Here is a 22,710-nt window from a genome sequence, read left to right on the forward strand (position 1 = left end):
AATTTGCAGACAACTGATTACTAGTACTGTATACTGAAATACTTCAATATTGCAGCAGTGAAATTGCAGTTTTCCTACGAAGCCCAGATTGTGGCTGAACTGCACAGGAGAACTATGATGGAAGTTACTTGGGCCTTCTCACACTGGTAATGGTATCCTTTATATGCCATTGTCAATGATGGACAGTGTCAATTAAATGGTTTAATTACAGTTACTGAAGCAAGCTCTGGTAGCTGTAATTACAGGAAGATGCCAGCTATTTAACACAGCCGGCATATGCTTGGTAAGCTCAGCTCCTGAGCCCACTTCATACAGCCCTTAGTGACCTATCATAAAATTGAAATAAATTAATCTAAGTTGATACATGCAACTTATATATTGGTAATGAACCCATTAAATATGGTAGTATACATTTCCTGCAAACTAGCTCTATCCTCTGTTCACATTTGCGTACAACGCTCTACTTCGTGTCTAAGTAACAGACACTACGACAGCCAGAATGTGAGTGCTACTAAGTGTAGTGTCAGCAGATAGGTCTATACTGGATCTAGTTGGGCCAAGAAACTAAAAGACCATTTTCACTTAAACATTTGTAATATAAAGGAGCTGTTTATAGCTGCATCTCATGCAAGTGCCGAGTGATACACAAGACTCAAGCCTAAGGAGGGCCAGCGGCACTTCTGGGCTAGTGCTTTATGCTAAAAGGCCCTCTAGCTGCACATGTGACTCAGATGTAACTACAAAGGGGAACTCTGCTTTTCACACTGGCTTTTCCACTTACTTCTTGCAATAGATTAACAGTGAGCTAAGCGCACCCAACAGCCAGTTCACACATCCACACCAAATAAAACAATATGTCACTAACACGAAGCTACTAGTATTATATCAAAAGAACTATAGAGTTGAGCAAAAAGATTCTTAATGGTCTCGTCCAGCATCCAGTATGGTCTTCTGTGGCAGCCATACCAGGGTACTCTACACATCTGCATACAGCATCCTCGGTGCTGCTTGGGTAATGATATTGGGAGACAAAAGGTGCAAGGGGGAAAGAGGTACAGGATGCTGGACTCAGAAGTGAAGACAGTTGAGGTTATGCGCTCTATGATGTCCATATGCTGTAATAGTATGTTTGGAAAAGGTTTGTCCTGACTTGTAAGACACTAAGGCAACATAATTAGTTAACATGAGAGATACTGCAACCTTTATTTAAAAGTAGTTATTTTTTATCCCAACTTGTATGCTTTGCTTTAATCCAATGGAAACATTAGCATATACAAACATGAAAACCTAGGACTGGAAGTGATAAATGTTTCATGAACCTTTTTGCTAGTAAGAACAAGCATTTTTCTGTAGCTAAAAGTCTTACCCATGGTTTCAGATGTTTGGCTGCCAACTACACGAAGCAACATGGGCTGGTTGCTCTCTGATCTCTGCAGCGAGGGAGTAGGAGAGGAAAATGTTGTACCATTGACCTTTGCCTCAGCTTGCGGCTAAAACACAAGAAAAAAACGGAAATAAAGGTTTCTGCTTGCAGGAATCTGCAGTCACATAATCAATGATTTTCAGACTAAACAATGAGTGTCAAATACAACACATGTCAAGACTGCATCCCTTTAGTGAGTATATGATGCTTGGAAGACGAAAAGCATGGAGGGAGATAAGTGATTAACTGTAATTCCCTGCCCGCTACCACTGGAGCATCCCATTGTCGGCTGCTCTTTAGTGCTGCACTAGTTGTTCCTCAGAAAGACCAGACATCATTGATTTCATACAAATCAGGCCCCATTATAGTCTGGCTAATGGGAATTTCTAATCCGGTAGAATCCTGTTATTATATGTCCACAAAAATGCGGTTGACAAACTTTATTTCCCTCACGTCCACGTATTTAACTGACCTCTGTGTCAAGGGTGGATTATTCAATGATATATTGTGATTATATATTAAACTAAACATTGGCATCCCTGTTCAGGTTATTTTGGGTTGTCACATGATCACACAAGTAAAAAGTAGTGACCCATAGCACAACATTTCCTTTTCTGGAAATTAAAAAAACAAATTTAGTGGTAAAATGTAAGAATAAGCTTCAGATCATTGTATAAAGCATTTGCAGAAAAGTGTCTTAAGTCTCAAGTAAAGACTAAATTTGTGTCAATTACATAAAAATATTCAAGAACCAGCTAACTAAAAAACAATGCATAAAAACCTTTATAGAAATTATTTAAAAAGAAGCTTTAGAGACAAGTTGCTGTTAGAGTTGATTGATGATAAAGTGTTTTGCTCCCTTATTTTTATATGCTTATAAAATTGTGAGGATTTTGGTGTGATCATTTAAGTCTCTCGCATTCTTCAGTTTCCATTACAAGTTTTAGGCACATGCCTATGCACATGAGAGTCAGGCTGATAAAAAAATTGATAGTTTTTGATATCAACATAAAAGATCTGAATCACAACCAATGGACGAATTGTGATTTGTTCAATCAAAGTATATTTAAAAAGGGCAGTGACTGTGTACGATCATTCGAGTCAATATCTCACCATGTAAAAAGCCCTAAACTTTATAAATGTCTTGTATTAATCTGGAATTATAGCCGAAGCGTTCATTTACACCACCAGATTTTGCCGTATCAAACATCCGCTAATCGGTAAATATATATTTTTATCAAAACTTTTTATTGAGGTATAAACATAGCAATATATAAAGTACTGGATCAAGTGAGTAGATTGATATTTGCAAACAATATAAAAGAAAATGCGTAATAGCATAAAACATATGAAAAGAGCATTCACTTCAGATCTTAAATATAAGTGACAACAACCGCCTACCCCAACCTACTTATTCCCACCACAACCACCCACCCTTGTTTAGAATGCAGACCAATATGACTACATACAGATAAAGTCATTTTTTTCAGTGTTCAAGAGCAAAGAAGTTATTTCTCAGGCGGTATAAGGCTATGTGCACAAGTTGCAAATTTTGATGCAGATCCTCAGTGTTTTTGGACGCGCGGAATTGCATCAAATCCACAGTGTAGTGCACTACCAATGTTATTCTAAGTGAAATGAAGAATTGTTGTGCACATGCTGTGGAAAAAACTGTGCAGATATGGAGCATTTTATTTTCTGCAGCATGTCAATTCTTTTTGCGGATCTGCAGCACTTCTGCACCCACTGACTTCCATTGAGTCAGGCAGATCCGCAGCAAAACCGCAGGTGTAAAAAACATCTGTGTATTTGCTGCAGATGTGGGTGCGAGAAACGCTGCAGATTGGGAGGGGGGAGAAGTGTGTGGGGGGAGACTATGTGCATGTCTGTGTGCGGGGGTCTGCGTGTATGTGTGTGTGCGGGTCTGTGTAGGCATCCATTGTCTGATGGGACTACTGCTCCCATCCGGCTATGAATGCTCACAGTGACAGCACTGCCGATGATGGGAAAGTAGTACCATCAGACAATGCATGTGTTCAGTATTAAAAAAATAAACAAAAAACATACAGAATATACAGCAGACACACAGGACATACAACATACAGTACATACTCACCAATCACCTAGTCCCCGAAGCCCTCGATCTCCTGTAATAAAAATAACATAATTAACCAACCTATACTTACCTTTCTGCCGTAGTCCAGTTAATAACGAGTGTCCCACGACAATCTCCCATGTAGAACAGTGACATCGGGTGATGTCACTGCTCTACAGGGCCTCCGCGATGAACTGACAGGCGGAGGTAATCCCTCAGCTGCTGTCAGGAGAGAGGTCACCTGAGTTAATTCTCTCACCAGCAGCACTGTGTGAGAAAATTCTCACGTAGAATTGCCATAAAGTGAGCCTGAACTCAAGTAATCTCTTCAGTGATGCACTGCAGGAGCCATTATCTCCTGTCAATGCATCATGGGAGGCCTATAGAGCAGTCACATCTCCTGATGTCACTGTTCTATAGGGGAGATCGTCGTGGGACACTCATTATTAATTTGGCCTGCGTCGGAACAGGGAGTGTACTGTTGGTTTATTATTTTTTATTTTCTGCAGGTGCTCGATGGCTTTGGGGAATTAGACTTGGTTGTAAGTATGGTGAAATTAAGAATATTAAAATACTTTTTTCTTGCTGTGTCTTTATTTAAAGGGAACCTGTCACCCCCAAAATCAAAGATGCGCTAAGCCCACCGCCATCAGGGGTTTATCTCCAACATTCTGTAATGCTGTAGATAAGCCCCGATGTATCCTGAAAGATGAGAAAAAGAGGTTAGATTATACTCACCCAGGGGCTTCGGTCCGGTGGGCATCGCGGTCCGGTCCGATGGGCACCGCGGTCCGGTCCAGCGCCTCCCGTCTTCATAGGATGACGTCCTCTTCTTGTCTTCACGCTGCGGCTCCGGCGCAGGCATGCTTTGTCTGCCCTGTTGAAGGCAGAGCAAAGTACTACAGTGAGCAGGCATCGGGCCTCTCTGTTCTTTCCCGGCGCCTGCGCACTGCAGTACTTTGCTCTGCCCTCAACAGGGCAGACAGAGTATGCCTGCGCCAGAGCCGCAGGGTGAGGACAAGAAGAGGATGTCATCGTAAGAAGATGGGAGGCCCCGGACCGGACCACGACGCCCATCGGATCGGTCCGCCCCCCCACGTGAGTATAATCTAACCTTTTTTTCTCATCTTTCAGGATACATCGGGGGGCTTATTTACAGCATTACAGAGTGCTGTAGATAAGCCCCTAATGCCGGTGGGCTTACCTCATATCAGGGTGGATTGATTTAAATCACGCCGATTTAAATCATGATTTAAATCACGATTTAAATCAAAAGATTTTTTTCTATTTAAATCGGATCGATTTAAATCATGATTTTAATCATGATTTAAATCGGATCGATTTAAATCATGATTTTAATCATGATTTAAATCACTGATTTAAATCAAAAGGTTTTTTTTAATATAAATCACGATTAAAATGAGAAGTGAGAGCAGTGCGCATGTGCGCCCATAGTTACACGGACGAAACTAGGGGCAACGATCTAACGCCAGGGTGAGGGGGGGACCCCAAAGTAAGTAAAAATCTTTTTTGTTTTACTATATGGCAATAGGTAGGTGTTTAAAAGCAGCATGTCTTAATTGTATAAACTATTAATAGCCTCCACATTTTGTTCATACTGCCCCTTTAATTCCACACTTCTAGCTTGGTTTCACTTTTGGTTTAGTTTCTTTTTCCATTCAGTTGACATGCCCAAACTTGTTGGATAGTCAGCATCCTACAGAAACCTCTGGAAGAGCATGGCATTGTGAATGTTACACATATACAGCCTTTATTCTACTGAGTTAAACAACTCCGCTTTATCTCATGATGGAAGAACCTTTGGATGGTAAAATATTTTCCTCAAAAAGCAGTTTATTGAAAAAAATCCGATTTAAATCAAAAAAATCCGATTTAAATAAAAAAAATCCGATTTTTTTGATTTTTTTAAAAAAACATTGATTTTTATCCACCCTGCCTCATATACGATCTTGGGGGTGACAGGTTCCCTTTAACTCTTTCACTACTATAGGATTAGTAATGGATAGGTGTCTTATTGACGTCTCTCCATTACTAACGAAGCTTAATGTCACCTTACAATTAAAGGTGACATTAACCCCTTATTACTACAAATGCCACCGCTACAGGGCAGTGGGAATAGAGAGGCTAAGTGCCAGAATAGGCGCATCTTAGAGATGCGCCATTTCTGGGGAGGCTGAGAGCTGGTATTTGTAGCCGGGGTGGGGGCAATATCCGTGGCCCCTTCCTAGGCTATGAATATCAGCCCGCAGCTGTCTGCATAGCCTTTCTGGCTATTAATTATAGGGGGACCCCATGTCATGTTTTTGGGGGTGTCCCCTATTTTAATAGCCAGTAAATGATAATTATACAGCTGCGGGCTGATATTCATACCCTGGGAAGCTCCATGGGTATTACCCTCTTCCCAGGATAGAAACATCGGCCCCCCGCCATCGACTTTCCCTCTCTGGTGCAGAAAATTGCGCAGGAGCCCACAACATTTTGTTTTTAAATTAAAGATAGTGTGCAGATTTTGTGTGTTTGCCTTTATTTATTTATGTACCATTTTATTAGGTTCATTACTAAACATCGGCCTTGGTATTATCTATCTATTATCTATCCATCATCAATCTATCCATCATAAATCTATCCATCATTAATCTATTATCTGTCTATCATCAATTTATTATCTAGCTATTATCTAGCTATCTATTATCTATCTATCTATCTTTATGTGTGTAAACATTATTGTTCAATGGAGTACGTAAAATAAGAGGATGGACAAAAATGACATCACAATTCTTTTTTTTTGTTCAACAATAGATCTTTATTTAGCTTTCAAAAACGCATACAAATCTGCATGAAAATCCGCATCAAAAACGCATCAAATTCCATGCGGATTTTTACCTTCATTTTCTGCCAAGAGATGCAGAATCTGCGCAGAAAATTCCACAGGCAAATCTGCAACGTGTGCACATACCATAAGTGCTAACTGAGAATAAACATATTAAAAAGCTCATCCATAGCGAGGGCTTCAGATACCACAGTTGGTCATTTAATCCAGTTTCCCCACTGCTTCTCAAATTTGGCCATGCACCCCCTCTTTATATAAACCTTTTTTTCCATTAAAATAGTAGAATTTAGGCACATGACCACCGGATATATCCGTCATTGGACGTTAATGGATTAAAAAGCCTTCATAGCATCCCAAACCGCATTATTAGGGGCCAAACCAGGATTGATATCAAAGAATTCCTTAAGTTTCTCCCTGATGGTGGCGCAATGAATAATTTTAAGCAAAAATCGATTAAGTTTCCAACCTATAGAATACCGGGATCTTAGCGGGGCCGCCTACACCTGTTGGCAGAGGGGAAAGTGATCCTATAGAGCTCTAGGAAGATTTTTAACTTTAGAAATTAGTGGTATCATTTGAGTATTACATAAGGATACAACAATGTATCCTTCATACTAGAACCTTGATAAGGATTTAAGAGTCAGATTACCCTGTTAGTCAACTATTATCAGTCTACCAGTAATTTCCCTATAAAAATTAATTAAAGGTGCATGCTATGAAGCAATACACTCATTTGTGGGCCACCTTGGAGCCGATATTGGCATACCTGCTCTAGCAACTGTCTAAGCCGATGTAATTGCGACTCCAGTTGCTTGTTGTGATCTTCCAGTATCTGCATTCTGGCTTCCAGACGTCCTTTGTGCTGGCGCAGTAACTTGGCTTCTGCTATCAGTTCTGCATCTCGTGGACTCTGTGGGGAGGCTGGCATCATTTCTGGAGGGGAAGGTAGTGGGGACAATCCCTTATGATCATGCTGCTCCTTCAGTCTATCATATTCAGACTGTAAATTTCTGTTTTTCAGACAAAAAAAAGGAAAACAGAATAATACAAGTTGTCAATTACACATCAGCTGAAGCAACAGATATATTTCTATTTGTATACAGCAGTATACAGTTACCATAGGTATCAACAAAATGAGTATTCACTCATGGTCAATTCAATGAATTATTCCTGAACTGAGGCCTCAATTCATTAAGACTGGTTTATGCACTAGTCTTAATGAAGCAAACAATAGTGTAAGACGTGACACATTCATTAAGAGGGTGTACCAAAGGCTAGTGTACATTTCTGGTGTAACGTATGCCACTTTTGTTGTGTAAATTATGATAAATTTGCTGAGCGGTTTTTCTTCATACCCATTCCCACCCATCTCCACCCACTTTGACCTGAGCTGGCGGGGACTGGTGTGATATGCCATAAGTCACAAAAACTAATGACATTTAAAGGATTTTTACAACAGAATTCTGGTGACAACTCATTAATGAATAGACGCATGAATGCTTAGAGCATCAATTCACATAAAAATGCTTTATGGGGCACTAAAATTAGGTAGAGCTGGTCATCGGTCACCAGACACAGGCCTTGTTGTTAACACATCTATCAACCAAGATGAAGTCCATGTGTGTATTCACACTTACCATAAACGCCTTATTCCTGAGGTTGGGGGACTGTTTGGTCTTCCAGATGAACACGTGCAAACTACTGAATCCTTTCAAAGTATGTAATTAGTGAAGACTTGTTTCATGGTGCCAACTTTTGTAGACTTGTTCGTAGGACTATGTAGGCTATCTGGTTGGTGTGGATGCTCCTATGGCTAAATGTCTTAACAACTCGGAATTCATCTGATAGCAAAGGCCCTTTAGACCCTAATGATTTTTGTCTCTGACAATCTATTTATGTCAGCAGGCTCTTCTCTATCAAACAATATTTGGAGACCTGTGATTACTCTTGGAGACATGTTCTGCTAGCGCATTTTTGTTTTGCTCCCTGCAATCTTAGTTGAAGGACATGACACATTTGAGTCGGCACTAAACAAATCTGATACATCTATTTCAGGCTTCTGATTTGCAGGTACAATTATGCAGTGTGATTTCTGCTTCATTTAACATAGAAAATTGTGTGAAAGTCTCGTCTGAAATTGTTTGCGTATGGTTTGTGTATCCCAAAGTTACAGTTACTCTATAAATCTTTGGATGAGGCTAGCTATAGTAATGCAATTCTGTCTGTAGAGCTCTTGGATTCGAACACAACAGGGAACTTTCACATCCAGATATTCCGGATAATATAATATACACACCTATTTTCTTCTTCCAAATCAGCGAGGATTCGTTCAAGCTCCCCTCGCTCTTCACTCTCCAGAGAGATAAGTATTTGGGCAGGGCTTCGGGGCTGACTTAGTGGGGACTCTTGGTTCAAGCTTTGGCAGTAGTGCTGGATAAGCAAATGCTCATCATCTCTGAGAAACACATAAGAATTAGTGCTCTTCCTTGAATGCACACTAAAGAAAACAACATATACAATCTGTCGTTAAGCCTTGGAAAAAAGGGATGAAACTGACATGAGGACTCAAAGGCTCATTTCTCTACAAGCAAAACGGTAATTTAAGAGCTAATAAAATGCACTATGAATGAATCGGTTATTACAGAAATGATGGACTGATGATCGGCTATTAGTGGATAATATTGTTAAATCCTAGTAAGCATATAAAGATGCACTCCGCTAATGGAGGAATACTATATGGATAAGCACTTCAAGGTAACTGAGCTATTTGGTTTTAATTGTGTAATAATAAAGCACAAATCATTATTTAGATACCAGGCAACTATTTATCTTCCTCAGGTATAATTATTGGATTTACATTAGCAGTAATCTATAGTGAGATGGAGCAATATGTCAATATCTATTAGTCTTTTATCACCATCCAAATCTGTCCTATGAACAGGCAGACATAGGAAAGTAATCTTAATCACCAAGGCACAAGAATACTAAAAAGAAAACTTAAAAGAAACAGCAAACATTAAAGAAGAGCATTTATAATGAAATTTGAACAAGCTGTGCTTTTACCATCCATGTATATTTAACCAACATTATTACTTCTTTTGATGTATACCTTGCCTTGAAATCCACTGAAAGACTCAGGGTCACAAGTTTGCACTTGTCTTATTAACTAGGACAGTGCTCTTTTTTAAACTTTGCCTTTTCAGAAGATTATTCACCAGATTTTGTAATACACACCGCATACTTTATTAAATAGATCTATTAGACCTGATGAAGCTCCTGTGTATATTAAAAATATATGTGAGAATGGCTAGAATATTGAAATTTGTATTTTAAAGAGTCCAGCTAGTGGTCATTCTTATTTTAATGTAAGGCAAGGAAAACTGAATATTCAAAGTACACAAGCCTTATTTAGTCTAAGAAATCTGCTTTAAGGGATTGCCCGGGACATTTATATTGATTGCCTATCCTTGGTATATGTCATCAATATCGGATCAGTGGAGGTGCAATACCTCACATCCCTGCTGGTCATTTGTTCTGGATGACAGCGCTAATGGAGAAGATCAGTTGCGCAGCTGCACAGCACAGCTTCATCAACCGCTCAGTAGCCACAGCCAACATCTGCACATCCCCCACCTATTAATTTGAATAGGGAGCAGATATGCAGTACCACTATACAGTAGAAGGAGCTGTGCAACTCGGCAACTGAGCACATATGGGCTGCTGCTAGTACTGGGAACGGCTGATCGTCAGTACCAGGTGTTGCACCCCCACCTATCAGACGCTGATGACTTATCCAAAGGACATACCAGCAATGTAAAAGTCCCAATCACTTTAATAATGCATGCATTTTGTATTGATAAATCTTGTGACATATGAGTATAAACAGACTAATGTTTATCTTAAACCCCTCTTACAGCCAATATTAGACTATCTTGCAAAGCTCCTTATTACCATCTTTTGAAACATCTTAAAGGGACTGTCCACTACTAACACAACCCCTTCTTGATCTAAAGGTTTTGCCCAGATTAAACAGAAAAGCCTATACTTTCCTCCCGTGAAGGCGCCATTCCAGCGGTGTCGGCATTTATGTTTCCGGGGCTCTCATGCAGTTGCTGTGACAGGTGAGCCCGGCACCCAATCAGTGCTGGCATCACTGTCCATGCCTTCATACGAACTGAACATGAAGGGGACGTCAGATCAGCTGCAGCCTGGCCTTCCTCTTCATGTTCAATCCGTACGAAGGAACAGAGGGAGCATTAGTATCACATGGACACAGACACAAAGAAGGAATTAACAATATTTTTTTTTACATTATTCCTGTATCCAGGCACAGAAGGGATTATTTGTATTTTATAAAGGCTAAGAAGGGGTTATCATTATATGGAGGCCCAGAGGGGGAATTGTTTTCATATGGAACCAAGCACAAAAAGGGACTTATTGTTATTATATGGAGGCACAGAAGGGGTTAATATTACTATATGGAGGCACACAAGAGGTTGGTATTTTTAATTATATTATAAATCACCACCACCAGTTTATTAGTTGGTGTTGGCAGTCGTTATGCATCGGGTTCTTTCCAAGAACCAAGGTTGTTAAAATGTATTGATATTCTTATTATATGGAGGCACGTAAGGGTTACCATTATTATAACATGGACGCCCAGAAGAGGTTATTATTGGAGGCAAAGAAGAGGTTATTACTACTATTAGGCCTCGATCACACTACCAGTATTTGGTCAGTATTTTACATCAATATTTGTAAACCAAAACCAGGAGTGGAGCAATCAGAGGGAAAGTATAATCGAAACACTTCACCACTTCTGCATTTATCACCTACTCCTGGTTTTGGCTTACAAATATTGAGATAAAATACTGACTTGTGAACGTAGTCTTATATGGAGGCACAAAGAGGGCATTATTCATATATGGAAGCATAATGGGGGCAGAGTAACTGCAGCATCTGATTAACAATTGGGGGGGTCGGGGAGGGAGAACATTTATTGATAATCGTATACAGTATTTTCAATTCACCTTAACCCCTTTCTGACATCTGACGTACTATCCCGTCGAGGTGGGGTGGGCCCGTATGACCACCGACGGGATAGTACGTCATATGCTCTCTCGTGTTCTCTCCCTCTACTAACCTACCTTTGCCTGACATTGCCATCTCCGTGTGCGGTTCAATCATTACTCAAAAGCAACATGCCCGCTGCCTTGGGGTCATCCTTGATTCCGAGCTTTCATTCACCCCCCACATCCGATCACTGGCTCGCTCTTCTTATCTGCATCTCAAATACATTTCTAGAATTCGCCCTTTTCTTACTTTCGACTCTGCAAAAACTCTTACTGTTTCTCTTATTCATTCCCGTCTGGACTATTGTAACTCTCTACTAATCGGCCTCCCTCTTACCAAACTCTCCCCGCTCCAATCTGTCCTGAATGCTGCTGCCAGGATCATATTCCTCACCAACCGTTACACCGATGCCTCTACCTTGTGCCAGTCATTACACTGGCTACCCATCCACTCCAGAATCCAGTACAAAACTACTACCCTCATCCACAAAGCACTCCATGGCTCAGCACCACCCTACATCTCCTCTCTGGTCTCAGTCTACCACCCTACCCGTGCCCTCCGCTCCGCTAATGACCTCAGGTTAGCATCCTCAATAATCAGAACCTCCCACTCCCGTCTCCAAGACTTTACACGTGCTGCGCCGATTCTTTGGAATGCACTACCTAGGTTAATACGATTAATCCCCAATCCCCACAGTTTTAAGCGTGCCCTAAAAACGCATTTGTTCAGACTGGCCTACCGCCTCAACGCATTAACCTAACAATCCCTGTGTGGCCTATTAAAAATGGAAAAAAAACAAAACACATAATCAGGTTCCTTGCATCGTGTTCTCATACACTTTATGCAGTTAATAGCCCTCTGTGTCTGTACTGCTACATACTTAGGCTGTTAACTGGTTCATGCAGCTTTACATGAACACCCGAGCCTTACACTATGGCTGGTCCAAATAACTAAAGCAATTGTTACCATCCACCTCTCGTGTCTCCCCTTTTCCTCATAGTTTGTAAGCTTGCGAGCAGGGCCCTCATTCCTCCTGGTATCTATTTTGAACTGTGATTTCTGTTATGCTGTAATGTCTATTGTCTGTACAAGTCCCCTCTATAAGTTGTAAAGCGCTACAGAATATGTTGGCGCTATATAAATAAAAATTATTATTATAATTATTATTATATATGCGATCGGCCGCGCTCACGGGGGGAGCGCGGCCGATCGCGGCAGGGTGTCAGCTGACTATCGCAGTTGACATCCGGCACTAAGTGCCAGGAGCGGTCACGGACCGCCCCCGGCACATTGCGATCAAACATTCCGGCGGTATAGGGAAGCATCGCGCAGGGAGGGGGCTCCCTGTGTGCTTCCCTGAGACCCCCGGAGCAACGCGATGTGATCGGGTTGCTCCGAGGGTCTCTTACCTCCTCCTTCCTCCCTGCAGCAGGTCCAGATCCAAGATGGCCACGGCATCCGGGTCCTGCAGGAAGGTGGCTTCACAGCACCTGCTCAGAGCAGGCGCCGGGAAGCCTCTAGGATCTGTGCACGTCAGATCGCCGATCTGACACAGTGCACAGCAAAGTGTCAGATCGGCGATCTTACACTATAACATGATGCCTCCCCCCGAGGCAATGTTATAGTGTAAAAAAAAAATATATATTCACATGTGTAAAAAAAATTAAAAAAAAATCCCCCAAAAAATTCAAAAAAAATAAAAATATTGTTCCTATAAATACATTTCTTTATCTAAATAAAAAAACAAAACAATAAAAGTACACATGTTTAGTATCGCCGCGTCCGTAACGACCCGAGCTATAAAACTGTCCCACTAGTTAACCCCTTCAGTGAACACTGCAAAAAAAAAAACGAGGCAAAGAACAACGCTTTATTATCATACCGCCAAACAAAAAGTGGAATAACACGAGATCAAAAAGACGGATATAAATAACCATGGTACCGCTGAAAACGACATCTTGTCCCGCAAAAAACGAGCCGCCATACAGCATCATCAAAGAAAAAAGAAAAAAGTTATAGTCCTCAGAATAAAGCGATGCAAAAATAATTATTTTTTCTATAAAATAGTTTTTATCGTATAAAAGCGCCAAAACATTAAAAAATGATATACATGAGGTATCGCTGTAATCGTACTGACCCGAAGAATAAAACTGCTGTATCAACTTTACCAAACGCGGAACGGTATAAACGCCTCCCCCAAAAGAAATTCATGAATAGCTGGTTTTTGGTCATTCTGCCTCACAAAAATCGGAATAAAAAGCGATCAAAAAATGTCATGTGCCCGAAAATGTTACCAATAAAAACGTCAACTCGTCCCGCAAAAAACAAGACCTCACATGATATAAAAATATGGAAATATTATAGCTTTCAAAATGTGGTAACGCAAAAAATATTATTTGCAATAAAAAGCGTCTTTCAGTGTGTGATGGCTGCCAATCATAAAAATCCGCTAAAAAACCCGCTATAAAAGTAAATCAAGCCCCCCTTCATCACCCCCTTAGTTAGCGAAAAATTTAAAAAATTTATTTATTTCTATTTTCCCATTAGGGTTAGGGCAAGGGTTAGGGTTGGGGCTAGGGTTAAGGCTACAGTTAGGGTTGGGGCTAAAGTTAGGGTTAGGGTTGGGGCTAAAGTTAGGGTTTGGATTACATTTACGGTTGGGAATAGGGTTGGGATTAGGGTTAGGGGTGTGTCAGGGTTAGGGGTGTGGTTAGGGTTACCGTTGGGATTAGGGTTATGGATGTGTTTGGATTAGGGTTTCAGTTATAATTGGGGGGTTTCCACTGTTTAGGCATATCAGGGGCTCTCCAAACGCGACATGGCATCCGATCTCAATTCCAGCCAATTCTGCGTTGAAAAAGTAAAAGTGCTCCTTCCATTCCGAGCTCTCCCGTGCGCCCAAACAGGGGTTTACCCCAACATATGGGGTATCAACGTACTCAGGACACATTGGACAACAACTTTTGGGGTCCAATTTCTCCTGTTACCCTTGGGAAAATACAAAACTGGGGGCTAAAAAATAATTTTTGTGGAAAAAAAAAAAGAGGTTTTATTTTCACGGCTCTGCGTTATAAACTGTAGTGAAACACTTGGGGGTTCAAAGCTCTCAACACATCTAGATAAGATCCTTGGGAGGTCTAGTTTCCAATATGGGGTCACTTGTGGGGGGTTTCTACTGTTTAGGTACATTAGGGGCTCTGCAAACGCAATGTGACGCCTGGAGACCAATCCATCTAAGTCTGCATTGCAAATGACGCTCCTTCCCTTCCGAGCTCTGCCATGCGCTCAAACGGTGGTCCCCCCCCACATATGGGGTATCAGCGTACTCAGGACAAATTGGACAACAACTATTGGGGTCCAATTTCAACTGTTACCCTTGGAAAAATACAAAACTGGGGGCTAAAAAATAATTTTTGTGGAATCTAGATGAGTTCCTTAGGGGGTCTCCTTTCCAAAATGGTGTCACTTGTGGGGGGTTTCAATGTTTAGGCACATCAGTGGCTCTCCAAATGCAACATGGTGTCCCATCTCAATTCCTGTCAATTATGCATTGCAAGTCAAACGGCACTCCTTCCCTTCCGAGCTCTCCCATGCGCCCAAACAGTGGTTTACCCCCACATATGGGGTATCAGCGTACTCAGGACAAATTGGACAACAACTTTTGGGGTCCAATTTCTTCTCTTACCCTTGGGAAAATAAATTGGGGGCGAAAAGATCATTTTTGTGAAAAAATATGATTCTTTATTTTTGCGTCTCTGCATTATAAACTTCTGTGAATCACTTAATGGGTCAAAGTGCTCACCACACATCTAAATAAGTTCCTTAGGGGGTCTACTTTCCAAAATGGTGTCACTTGTGGGGGGGTTTCAATGTTTAGGCACATCAGGGGCTCTCCAAACGCAACATGGCGTCCCATCTCAATTCCAGTCAATTTTGCATTGAAAAGTCAAATGGCGCTCCTTCGCTTCCGAGCTCTGCCATGTGCCAAAACAGTGGTTTACCCCCACATATGGGGTATCGGCGTACTCAGGACAAATTGTACAACAAGTTTTACGGTCCATTTTCTCCTGTTACCCTTGGTAAAATAAAACAAATTGGAGCCGAAGTAAATTTTTTGTGAAAAAAAGTTAAATGTTCATTTTTATTTAAACATTCCAAAAATTCCTGTGAAACACCTGAAGGGCTAATAAACTTCTTGAATGTGGTTTTGAGAACATTGAGGGGTGCAGTTTTTAGAATGGTGTCACACTTGGGTATTTTCTATCATATAGACCCCTCAAAATGACTTCAAATGAGATGTGGTCCCTAAAAAAAAATGGTGTTGTAAAAATGAGAAATTGCTGGTCAACTTTTAACCCTTATAACTCCCTAACAAAAAAAAAATGTTGGTTCCAAAATTGTGCTGATGTAAAGTAGACATGTGGGAAATGTTACTTATTAAGTATTTTGTGTGACATATCTCTGTGATTTAATTGCATAAAAATTCAAAGTTGGAAAATTGCGAAATTTTCAAAATTTTCACCAAATTTCCATTTTTTTTAACAAATAAACGCAGGTAATATCAAAGAAATTTTACCACTATCATGAAGTACAATATGTCACGAGAAAACATTGTCAGAATCACCGGGATCCGTTGAAGCATTCCAGAGTTATAACCTCAAAGGGACAGCGGTCAGAATTGTGAAAATTGGCCCGGTCATTAACGTGCAAACCACCCTTGGGGGTAAAGGGGTTAAAGGGAAGCCATCAACAGGAAATTACCCATTGTTTATATTAGATTCTATATATTAGTTAAACATATTTTAAAATCTTTGGCCAAGTTTCTTTGTTATCATACCACATTCTTTATCAAAAATAGAAATCTTGCAGTTTTCACATTTGCCCTTTTTTAGACTCTAACTTCATGGTGTTTCAGGAAACAATACATGTACATTAGCCACCATGTACAGACTCTGACCCTCTCTTTTGTATTGACGTATCTAATAGTGTGCAAAAGTCAAGAAAAGGGAGGGGGAGTCGGGGGGATCCGTGACATCATCTATTGTGATGTTAGATGTGAACAGGTGTTATCAGTCATTATTATCCTGCCTCTGATAAAATGGAACCTTGCTGACAGCTTTCCCTGAAAGGACAGGCAGTATAAGGGTACCGTCACACAGTGGCATTTTTATCGCTACGACGGCACGATTCGTGACGTTCTAGCGATATAGTTACGATCTCGCAGCGTCTGACACGCAGCAGCGATCAGGGACCCTGCTGAGAATCGTACGTCGTAGCAGATCGTTTGAAACTTTCTTTCGTCGCTGGATCTCCCGCTGTCATCGCTGGATCGTTGTGTGTGACAGCGATCCAGCGATGCGTTCGCTTGTAACCAGGGTAAACATCGGGTTACTAAGCGCAGGGCCACGCTTAGTAACCCGATGTTTACCGTGGTTACCAGCGTAAAAGTAAAAAAAAAAAAAACAGTACATACTCACCATCTGATGTCCGTCAGGTCCCTTGCCGTCTGCTTCCCGCTCTGACTGTCTGCCGGCCGGAAAGTGAAAGCAGATCACAGCGGTGACATCACCGCTGTGCTCTGCTCTCACTGTACGGCCGGATCTCAGTCAGAGCAGCAAGCGGACGGCAAGGGACCTGACGGACATCAGATGGTGAGTATGTACTGTTTTTTTTTTTTTACTTTTACGCTGGTAACCACGGTAAACATCGGGTTACTAAGCGCGGCCCTGCGCTTAGTAACCCGATGTTTACCCTGGTTACCAGCGAACCTCGGCATCGTTGGTCGCTGGAGAGCGGTCTGTGTGACAGCTCCCCAGCGACCACACAACCACTTACCAACGATCACGGCCAGGTCGTATCGCTGGTCGTGATCGTTGGTAAATCGTTATGTGAGACGGTACCCTAAGTCTAAAGCTATGTTCACATGCAGCGGGTTTTTTTATGCAGCCAAAATCTGCTGTCTTGGCAGTACAAAAGGTTTATCTAAGTTTTGCAGCGTTTTTTAGCCATCTTTTTTGTTAAGATTACGTTTTTTTCACCAAGTTTTTAACAAAACTAGTTTGCTGCATTTTTTTGCAGCTTTAATGCACTCATTGCTTTATATGAGTGAAAAAACTATGCAAAAACGTTTAAAGAACTGACCTGCTGCGAAGTTCTCAAATTCAGTCAGGAAAGTGTGAAAATCACATTTGATAAATCTCAGCTTTTGCCAGTACAGTAAAATGTAGCTTATTTGCATAAAAAACACAGCTGTGGAAAAAAGTAGCCTAAAAAAGCCCAAGAGGGCAGTGTAAAATTGACAAATTACTAATTTTGTTTGTTAATAAAGATCATGATATGAAAAAAATAAACATTTTCAGCATTTAAAAAAAATAAAAACAACAAAAAAAAAACGTAACAAAACAAAACAGATTTAAGCGATATCTAATTTTTGATTATGGCTTTCCTTTAGGGAAAAATCAGATAGTCGTATAACTCGGACGAGGATCGCAACGCAATGCTTGGACTAACCGACAGCTCTCCTGACCAGAGCATGACAGCAGGTATGCAGTGGTCACACTCAGGTCGGGAGGGCAGTCGATCAGTCCAATCACTACATTGCGATCCTCGTCCGAGCTATATGGCCATCTGACTCTTCCCTTAAGCTGTTGCCAGATTTATCAAACAGTAGTTGATCTTCATGCTAAACAAAGAAAAAAATAAATAAATCAGACAATTCAATTCTAAAGCCCCCTCCATTCCTTACCATGACATCATCCTTACAAATACCGTATTTTGCGGACTATAAGACACACCAGACCATAAGACGCACCCTAAATTTTGGGGAAGAAAATGGCAAAAACATTTTTTTTTTAAATAAACTGGTGGTGCTTCTTACAGTCTGATTTTACAGTTGGGGATCGGCTGTGGTGGAGCAAGGTCATAGGAGCCATGGTTGCTGCTGCAGGAGGCAGGTGGCGGCAGGAATGGGGCGATTTCAATCTGCGCATGCGCCTCCTCCGGCAGCCATTTTCCTGAAGCCCACCATAGGGAAATCAATGGGAAGCGGACTCACCGCCAATATCTTCTGAAAGCCTATGGCACGCCGTCTCGCACCGCTGAGACATCATCTTCTCCCAGCCCAAAGCCTGCAGCATCGCTCCACTCCTATTGACACCGCCCCACCGCAGCTGCCTCCCGGTAAGCTACCTTTGGATTATAAAACACATCCCCATTTTCCTCCCAAAATTTTGGGAAAAAAATGCATCTTATCCTAAAAATACGGTACTTCTGTTTCAACAACAATTTGTTTCAAATAAATTCACTTATTTTGTGTTTTCACTATGCAAATATACATACATGCTTTCATTGGGTGAAATGCTATCATTTAGGTAGGATCCATTGCTGTTTTCCATTTCAGCTAGCCTATGGAAACATAAAAAAAGAAAATGGTTAATAAAGGTAACTGTGCAGCTGGTGAGTCAACATCAATTGTTAGCAAAATGACAATGTGTGATCATGTTATGAAAACTAAAACAGATTATGTCTCATCTCAATACTTGAGTTTCCATTTTTTGACTGCGACCTTGATCTACACATGTCCTATGTTGTTATAGTAACAATAAGCATCTGACTACTTTGACCCCAATAAGCAATACACAGTGTTCCAAATTATTATGCAAATTGGATTTAAGTGTCATAAAGATTTAATGGTTTTGTTTTTCCAAATAAACTCATGGATGGTATTGCGTCTCAGGGCTCTATGGATCACTGAAATCAATCTTAAAACACAATCTTAAAACACATGTGATAATTAGTTTTCCAGGTAATTCTAATTAAAGGAAAACTACATAAAAATGATGTTCCACATTATTAAGCAGGCCAGTGTTTTCAAGTAACATGGGAAAGAAAAAGGATCTCTCTGGTGCCGAAAAGCATCAAATAGTACAATGCCTTGGTCAAGGGATGAAAACATTAGATATTTCCCGAAAACTTAAGTGTGATCATCGTACTGTTAAGAGATTTGTGGCTGAATCTGAGCACAGACGTGTTCGTGCTAATAAAGGCATAATGAGGAAGGTTTCTGCAAGGCAAGTTCATCGGATTAAGAGAGCAGCTGCTAAAAAGCCATTACAAACCAGCAAACAGATATTTGAAGCTGCTGGTGCCTCTGGAGTTCCTCGAACCTCAAGGTGTAGGATCCTTCAAAGGCTTGCTTTAGTTCATAAACCTACTATTCGGCCACCCCTAAACAGTGTTCACAAGCAGAAACGGTTGCAGTGGGTCCAGACATACATGAAGACTAATTTTCAAACAGTTTTGTTTACTGAGGAGTGTCGAGCAACCCTGGATGGTCCAGATGGATGGAGTAGTGGATGGTTGGTGGATGGCCACCATGTCCCAACAAGGCTGCGACATCAGCAAGGAGGTGGAGGAGTCATGTTTTGGGCCAGAATCATGGGGAAACAGCTGGTAGGGCACTTTAAGGTTCCTGAAGGTGTGATCATGACCTCTGCAAAGTATACAGAGTTTCTTACTGACAATTTTCTTCCATGGTATAAAAAGCAGAAACTTGACTTCAGGAGGAAAATCATCTTCATGTATGACAATGGACCGTCTCATGCTGCAAAGAATACCTCTGAGTCACTGGCTGCTATGGGCATAAAAGGAGATTAACTCATGGTGTGGCCACCATCTTCTCCTGACCTCAACCCTATAGAGAACCTTTGGAGTATCATCAAGCAAAAGATCTATGAGGGTGGGAGGCAGTTCACATCAAAACAGCAGCTCTGGGAAGCTATTCTGACTTCATGCAAAGAAATACAAGCAGAACCTCTCCAAAAACTCACGTTCAATGGATGCAAGAATTAAGAAGGTGATATCAAAAAAGGCTTCCTATCTTAACATGTAACTTGGCCTGTTAGGATGTTTTGGAGTTAAATAGCTTTTTGGTTCAGTGAATGTGACCTCCTAATGCTGCAAATTCCACAAATGAGCATTTTCAGTTCTTTAAAACATATCAAATGTTTAGAAATTCTACTGGGCTTAATAATTTGGAACAGTGCATTTTGAGTTTTTATTCATTTTGGAGACTATACTGTTATCATTGGGAGGTTTCTTCAATAAAATTCGATGTATACTCTATCGGGTGATGACTTATTAGACTGTCATTTGCACCGACCATTTAGGAAAATCCGAGAAAAATATAATTTGCATAATAATTTGGAACATGGTCTAGTATGGTGCTCCATATTGCATTTGACATATTTTCAAAGTTCACACTGCTTTTCAGGTTCATGGAAATTACAACAGGCAATACAGTCCATCTATGTATGTAACTAATCAACACCAGGTACTGGTTGAAGAATAAATAACTAGAACTTCCTGAATAGGTTACAGGCCAGGGGTAGGTTACTATTAATATTACACTACAGGCAACGTCTTGTAAAGTCTAATATTGCACTTTCATCTGTTGCAATCATATCCCTTTGCAATTAAACTTACTCTTGGCAATATTTTTATAGGTAAAATCTGGACTTTCTTCATTTATAGTATAAAGCCTTCTTGCCTAATTAACCCCTTCATGACCTTGGGATTTTCCATTTTTCAGTGTTAAGTTTTTCGCTCCCCTCCTTCCCAGAGCCATAATTTTTTTATTTTTCCGTGAATATGGCCATGTGAAGGCTTATTTTTTGCGGGACAAATTTTACTTTTGAATGACAAAATTAGTTTTACCATGTCGTGTACTAGAAAACGGGAGAAAAATTCCAAGTGCGGTGAAATTGCAAAAAAAAGTGCAATCCCACGCTTGATTTTTGTTTGACTATTTTGCTAGGTTCACTAAATGCTAAAACTGACCTGCCATTTTCATTCTCCAGGTCATTATGAGTTCATAGACACCAAACATGTCTAGGTTCTTTTTTATCTAAGTGGTGAAAAAAAATTACAAACTTTGCTTAAAAAAATAAATTTAAAAAAATTGTGCCATATTACGATACCAGTAGCGTCTCCATTTTTTGTGATCTGGGTCGGGTGAGGACTTATTTTTTGCGTGCCGAGCTGACATTTTTAGTGATACCATTTTGGTGCAGATACGTTCTTTTGATCACCTGTTATTGCATTTTAATGCAATGTCGCTGCGACCAAAAAAAAGTAATTCGGGCATTTCAAATTTTTTTATCGCTACGCTGTTAAAGGTTAGTCCTTTTTTTTATTGACAGATCGGGCAATTCTGAAAGCAGCGATACCAAATATGTGTATATTTGATTTTTTTTATTGTTTTATTTTGAATGGGACGAAAGGGGGGTGATTTATACTTTCATTTTTTTTTCATATTTTTTTTAAACATTTTTTTTTTACTTTTGCAATGCTTCATTAGCCTCCATGGGAGGCTAGAAGCTGGCACAACTGGATCGGCTCAGCTACATAGGAGCGATCATCAGATCGCTCCTATGTAGCTGAATTACAGGCTTGCTATGAGCGCCGACCACAGGGTAGCGCTCACAGCAAGCCAGCATCAACAACCATAGAGGTCTCAAGGAGACCTCAGGTTGTCATGCCGACGCATCTCTGACCACCGATCATGTGACGGGGGTCAGCGATGCGCTCATTTCCGGCCCTCTCCCCACACACCCTCAAAGGCCCGCTGACCCTGGCAGTGGCGCTTCAGGTAACCGCCCCAGTTGAGGCAGGAAACCCCCACTGCCTGAATCGAGCTGACCGGCCCCGGAATCCCACGATGATCCTGAGGTACGCACATTAACTGCAGGTTCCCCAGGGACAGGAAACCAACTGATGCGGGACTGAGATACCGCCTTTTTAATCTGTAGGTTTCCTGTCCCTGAGGGGTGGATTCCCTCTCTCCGTGGTGCCATCATGGGGGAAAGAGAAATACAGTATGTACCTTCCTAAACCAAGAATCGTGCAAGATCTCATTTGCACTATATTAAGGATATATTTCATATGCAATAACTCCTATAGGCGAATTCAAGATTGAAATAGGAATATTATAATGTGCTTACATAATAATAATATAATATAATTAAAGTCATTGTATTCAGAATATACACATCAGTGCAGCCGACACAGAAAAAACTGTTATTTGAGTTTCTGTGTAACGATAAGCAAGAAATGAGTAAAAAAAAAAGCAATATATTCCCACAGCGTGTGCCATCATACAATTGGTATAGATGAGTACTTTTCATCCAAAACATACTTGCCTAGGATTTTAAAGGCGTTGTCCCTCAGCTATAAGTCATTTCCCATCTTACTACTAGGTGGCCATCAATG

At 40.8% G+C, this 22,710-nt stretch overlaps 1 protein-coding gene across 9 annotated transcripts in view; it reads right to left on the reverse strand.

Moving 5' to 3' along the window:
• DMD (dystrophin) overlaps positions 1-22,710 on the reverse strand; it is a 3,762,639-nt gene that overhangs the window by 32,184 nt on the left and 3,707,745 nt on the right. For all 9 annotated transcript variants that reach the window (XM_077296691.1, XM_077296689.1, XM_077296692.1 and 6 more), the window contains 4 exons: positions 18,781-18,846; positions 8,666-8,824; positions 7,136-7,379; positions 1,367-1,490 (listed from right to left, as the gene is read on the reverse strand). In XM_077296691.1, the coding sequence (XP_077152806.1) occupies positions 1,367-1,490; positions 7,136-7,379; positions 8,666-8,824; positions 18,781-18,846 (593 nt within the window). The remainder of the gene's footprint in view (positions 1-1,366; positions 1,491-7,135; positions 7,380-8,665; positions 8,825-18,780; positions 18,847-22,710) is intronic.

The sequence above is a fragment of the Ranitomeya variabilis genome, chromosome 3 (genome assembly GCF_051348905.1).
Source record: "Ranitomeya variabilis isolate aRanVar5 chromosome 3, aRanVar5.hap1, whole genome shotgun sequence".
Taxonomy (NCBI): domain Eukaryota; kingdom Metazoa; phylum Chordata; class Amphibia; order Anura; family Dendrobatidae; genus Ranitomeya; species Ranitomeya variabilis.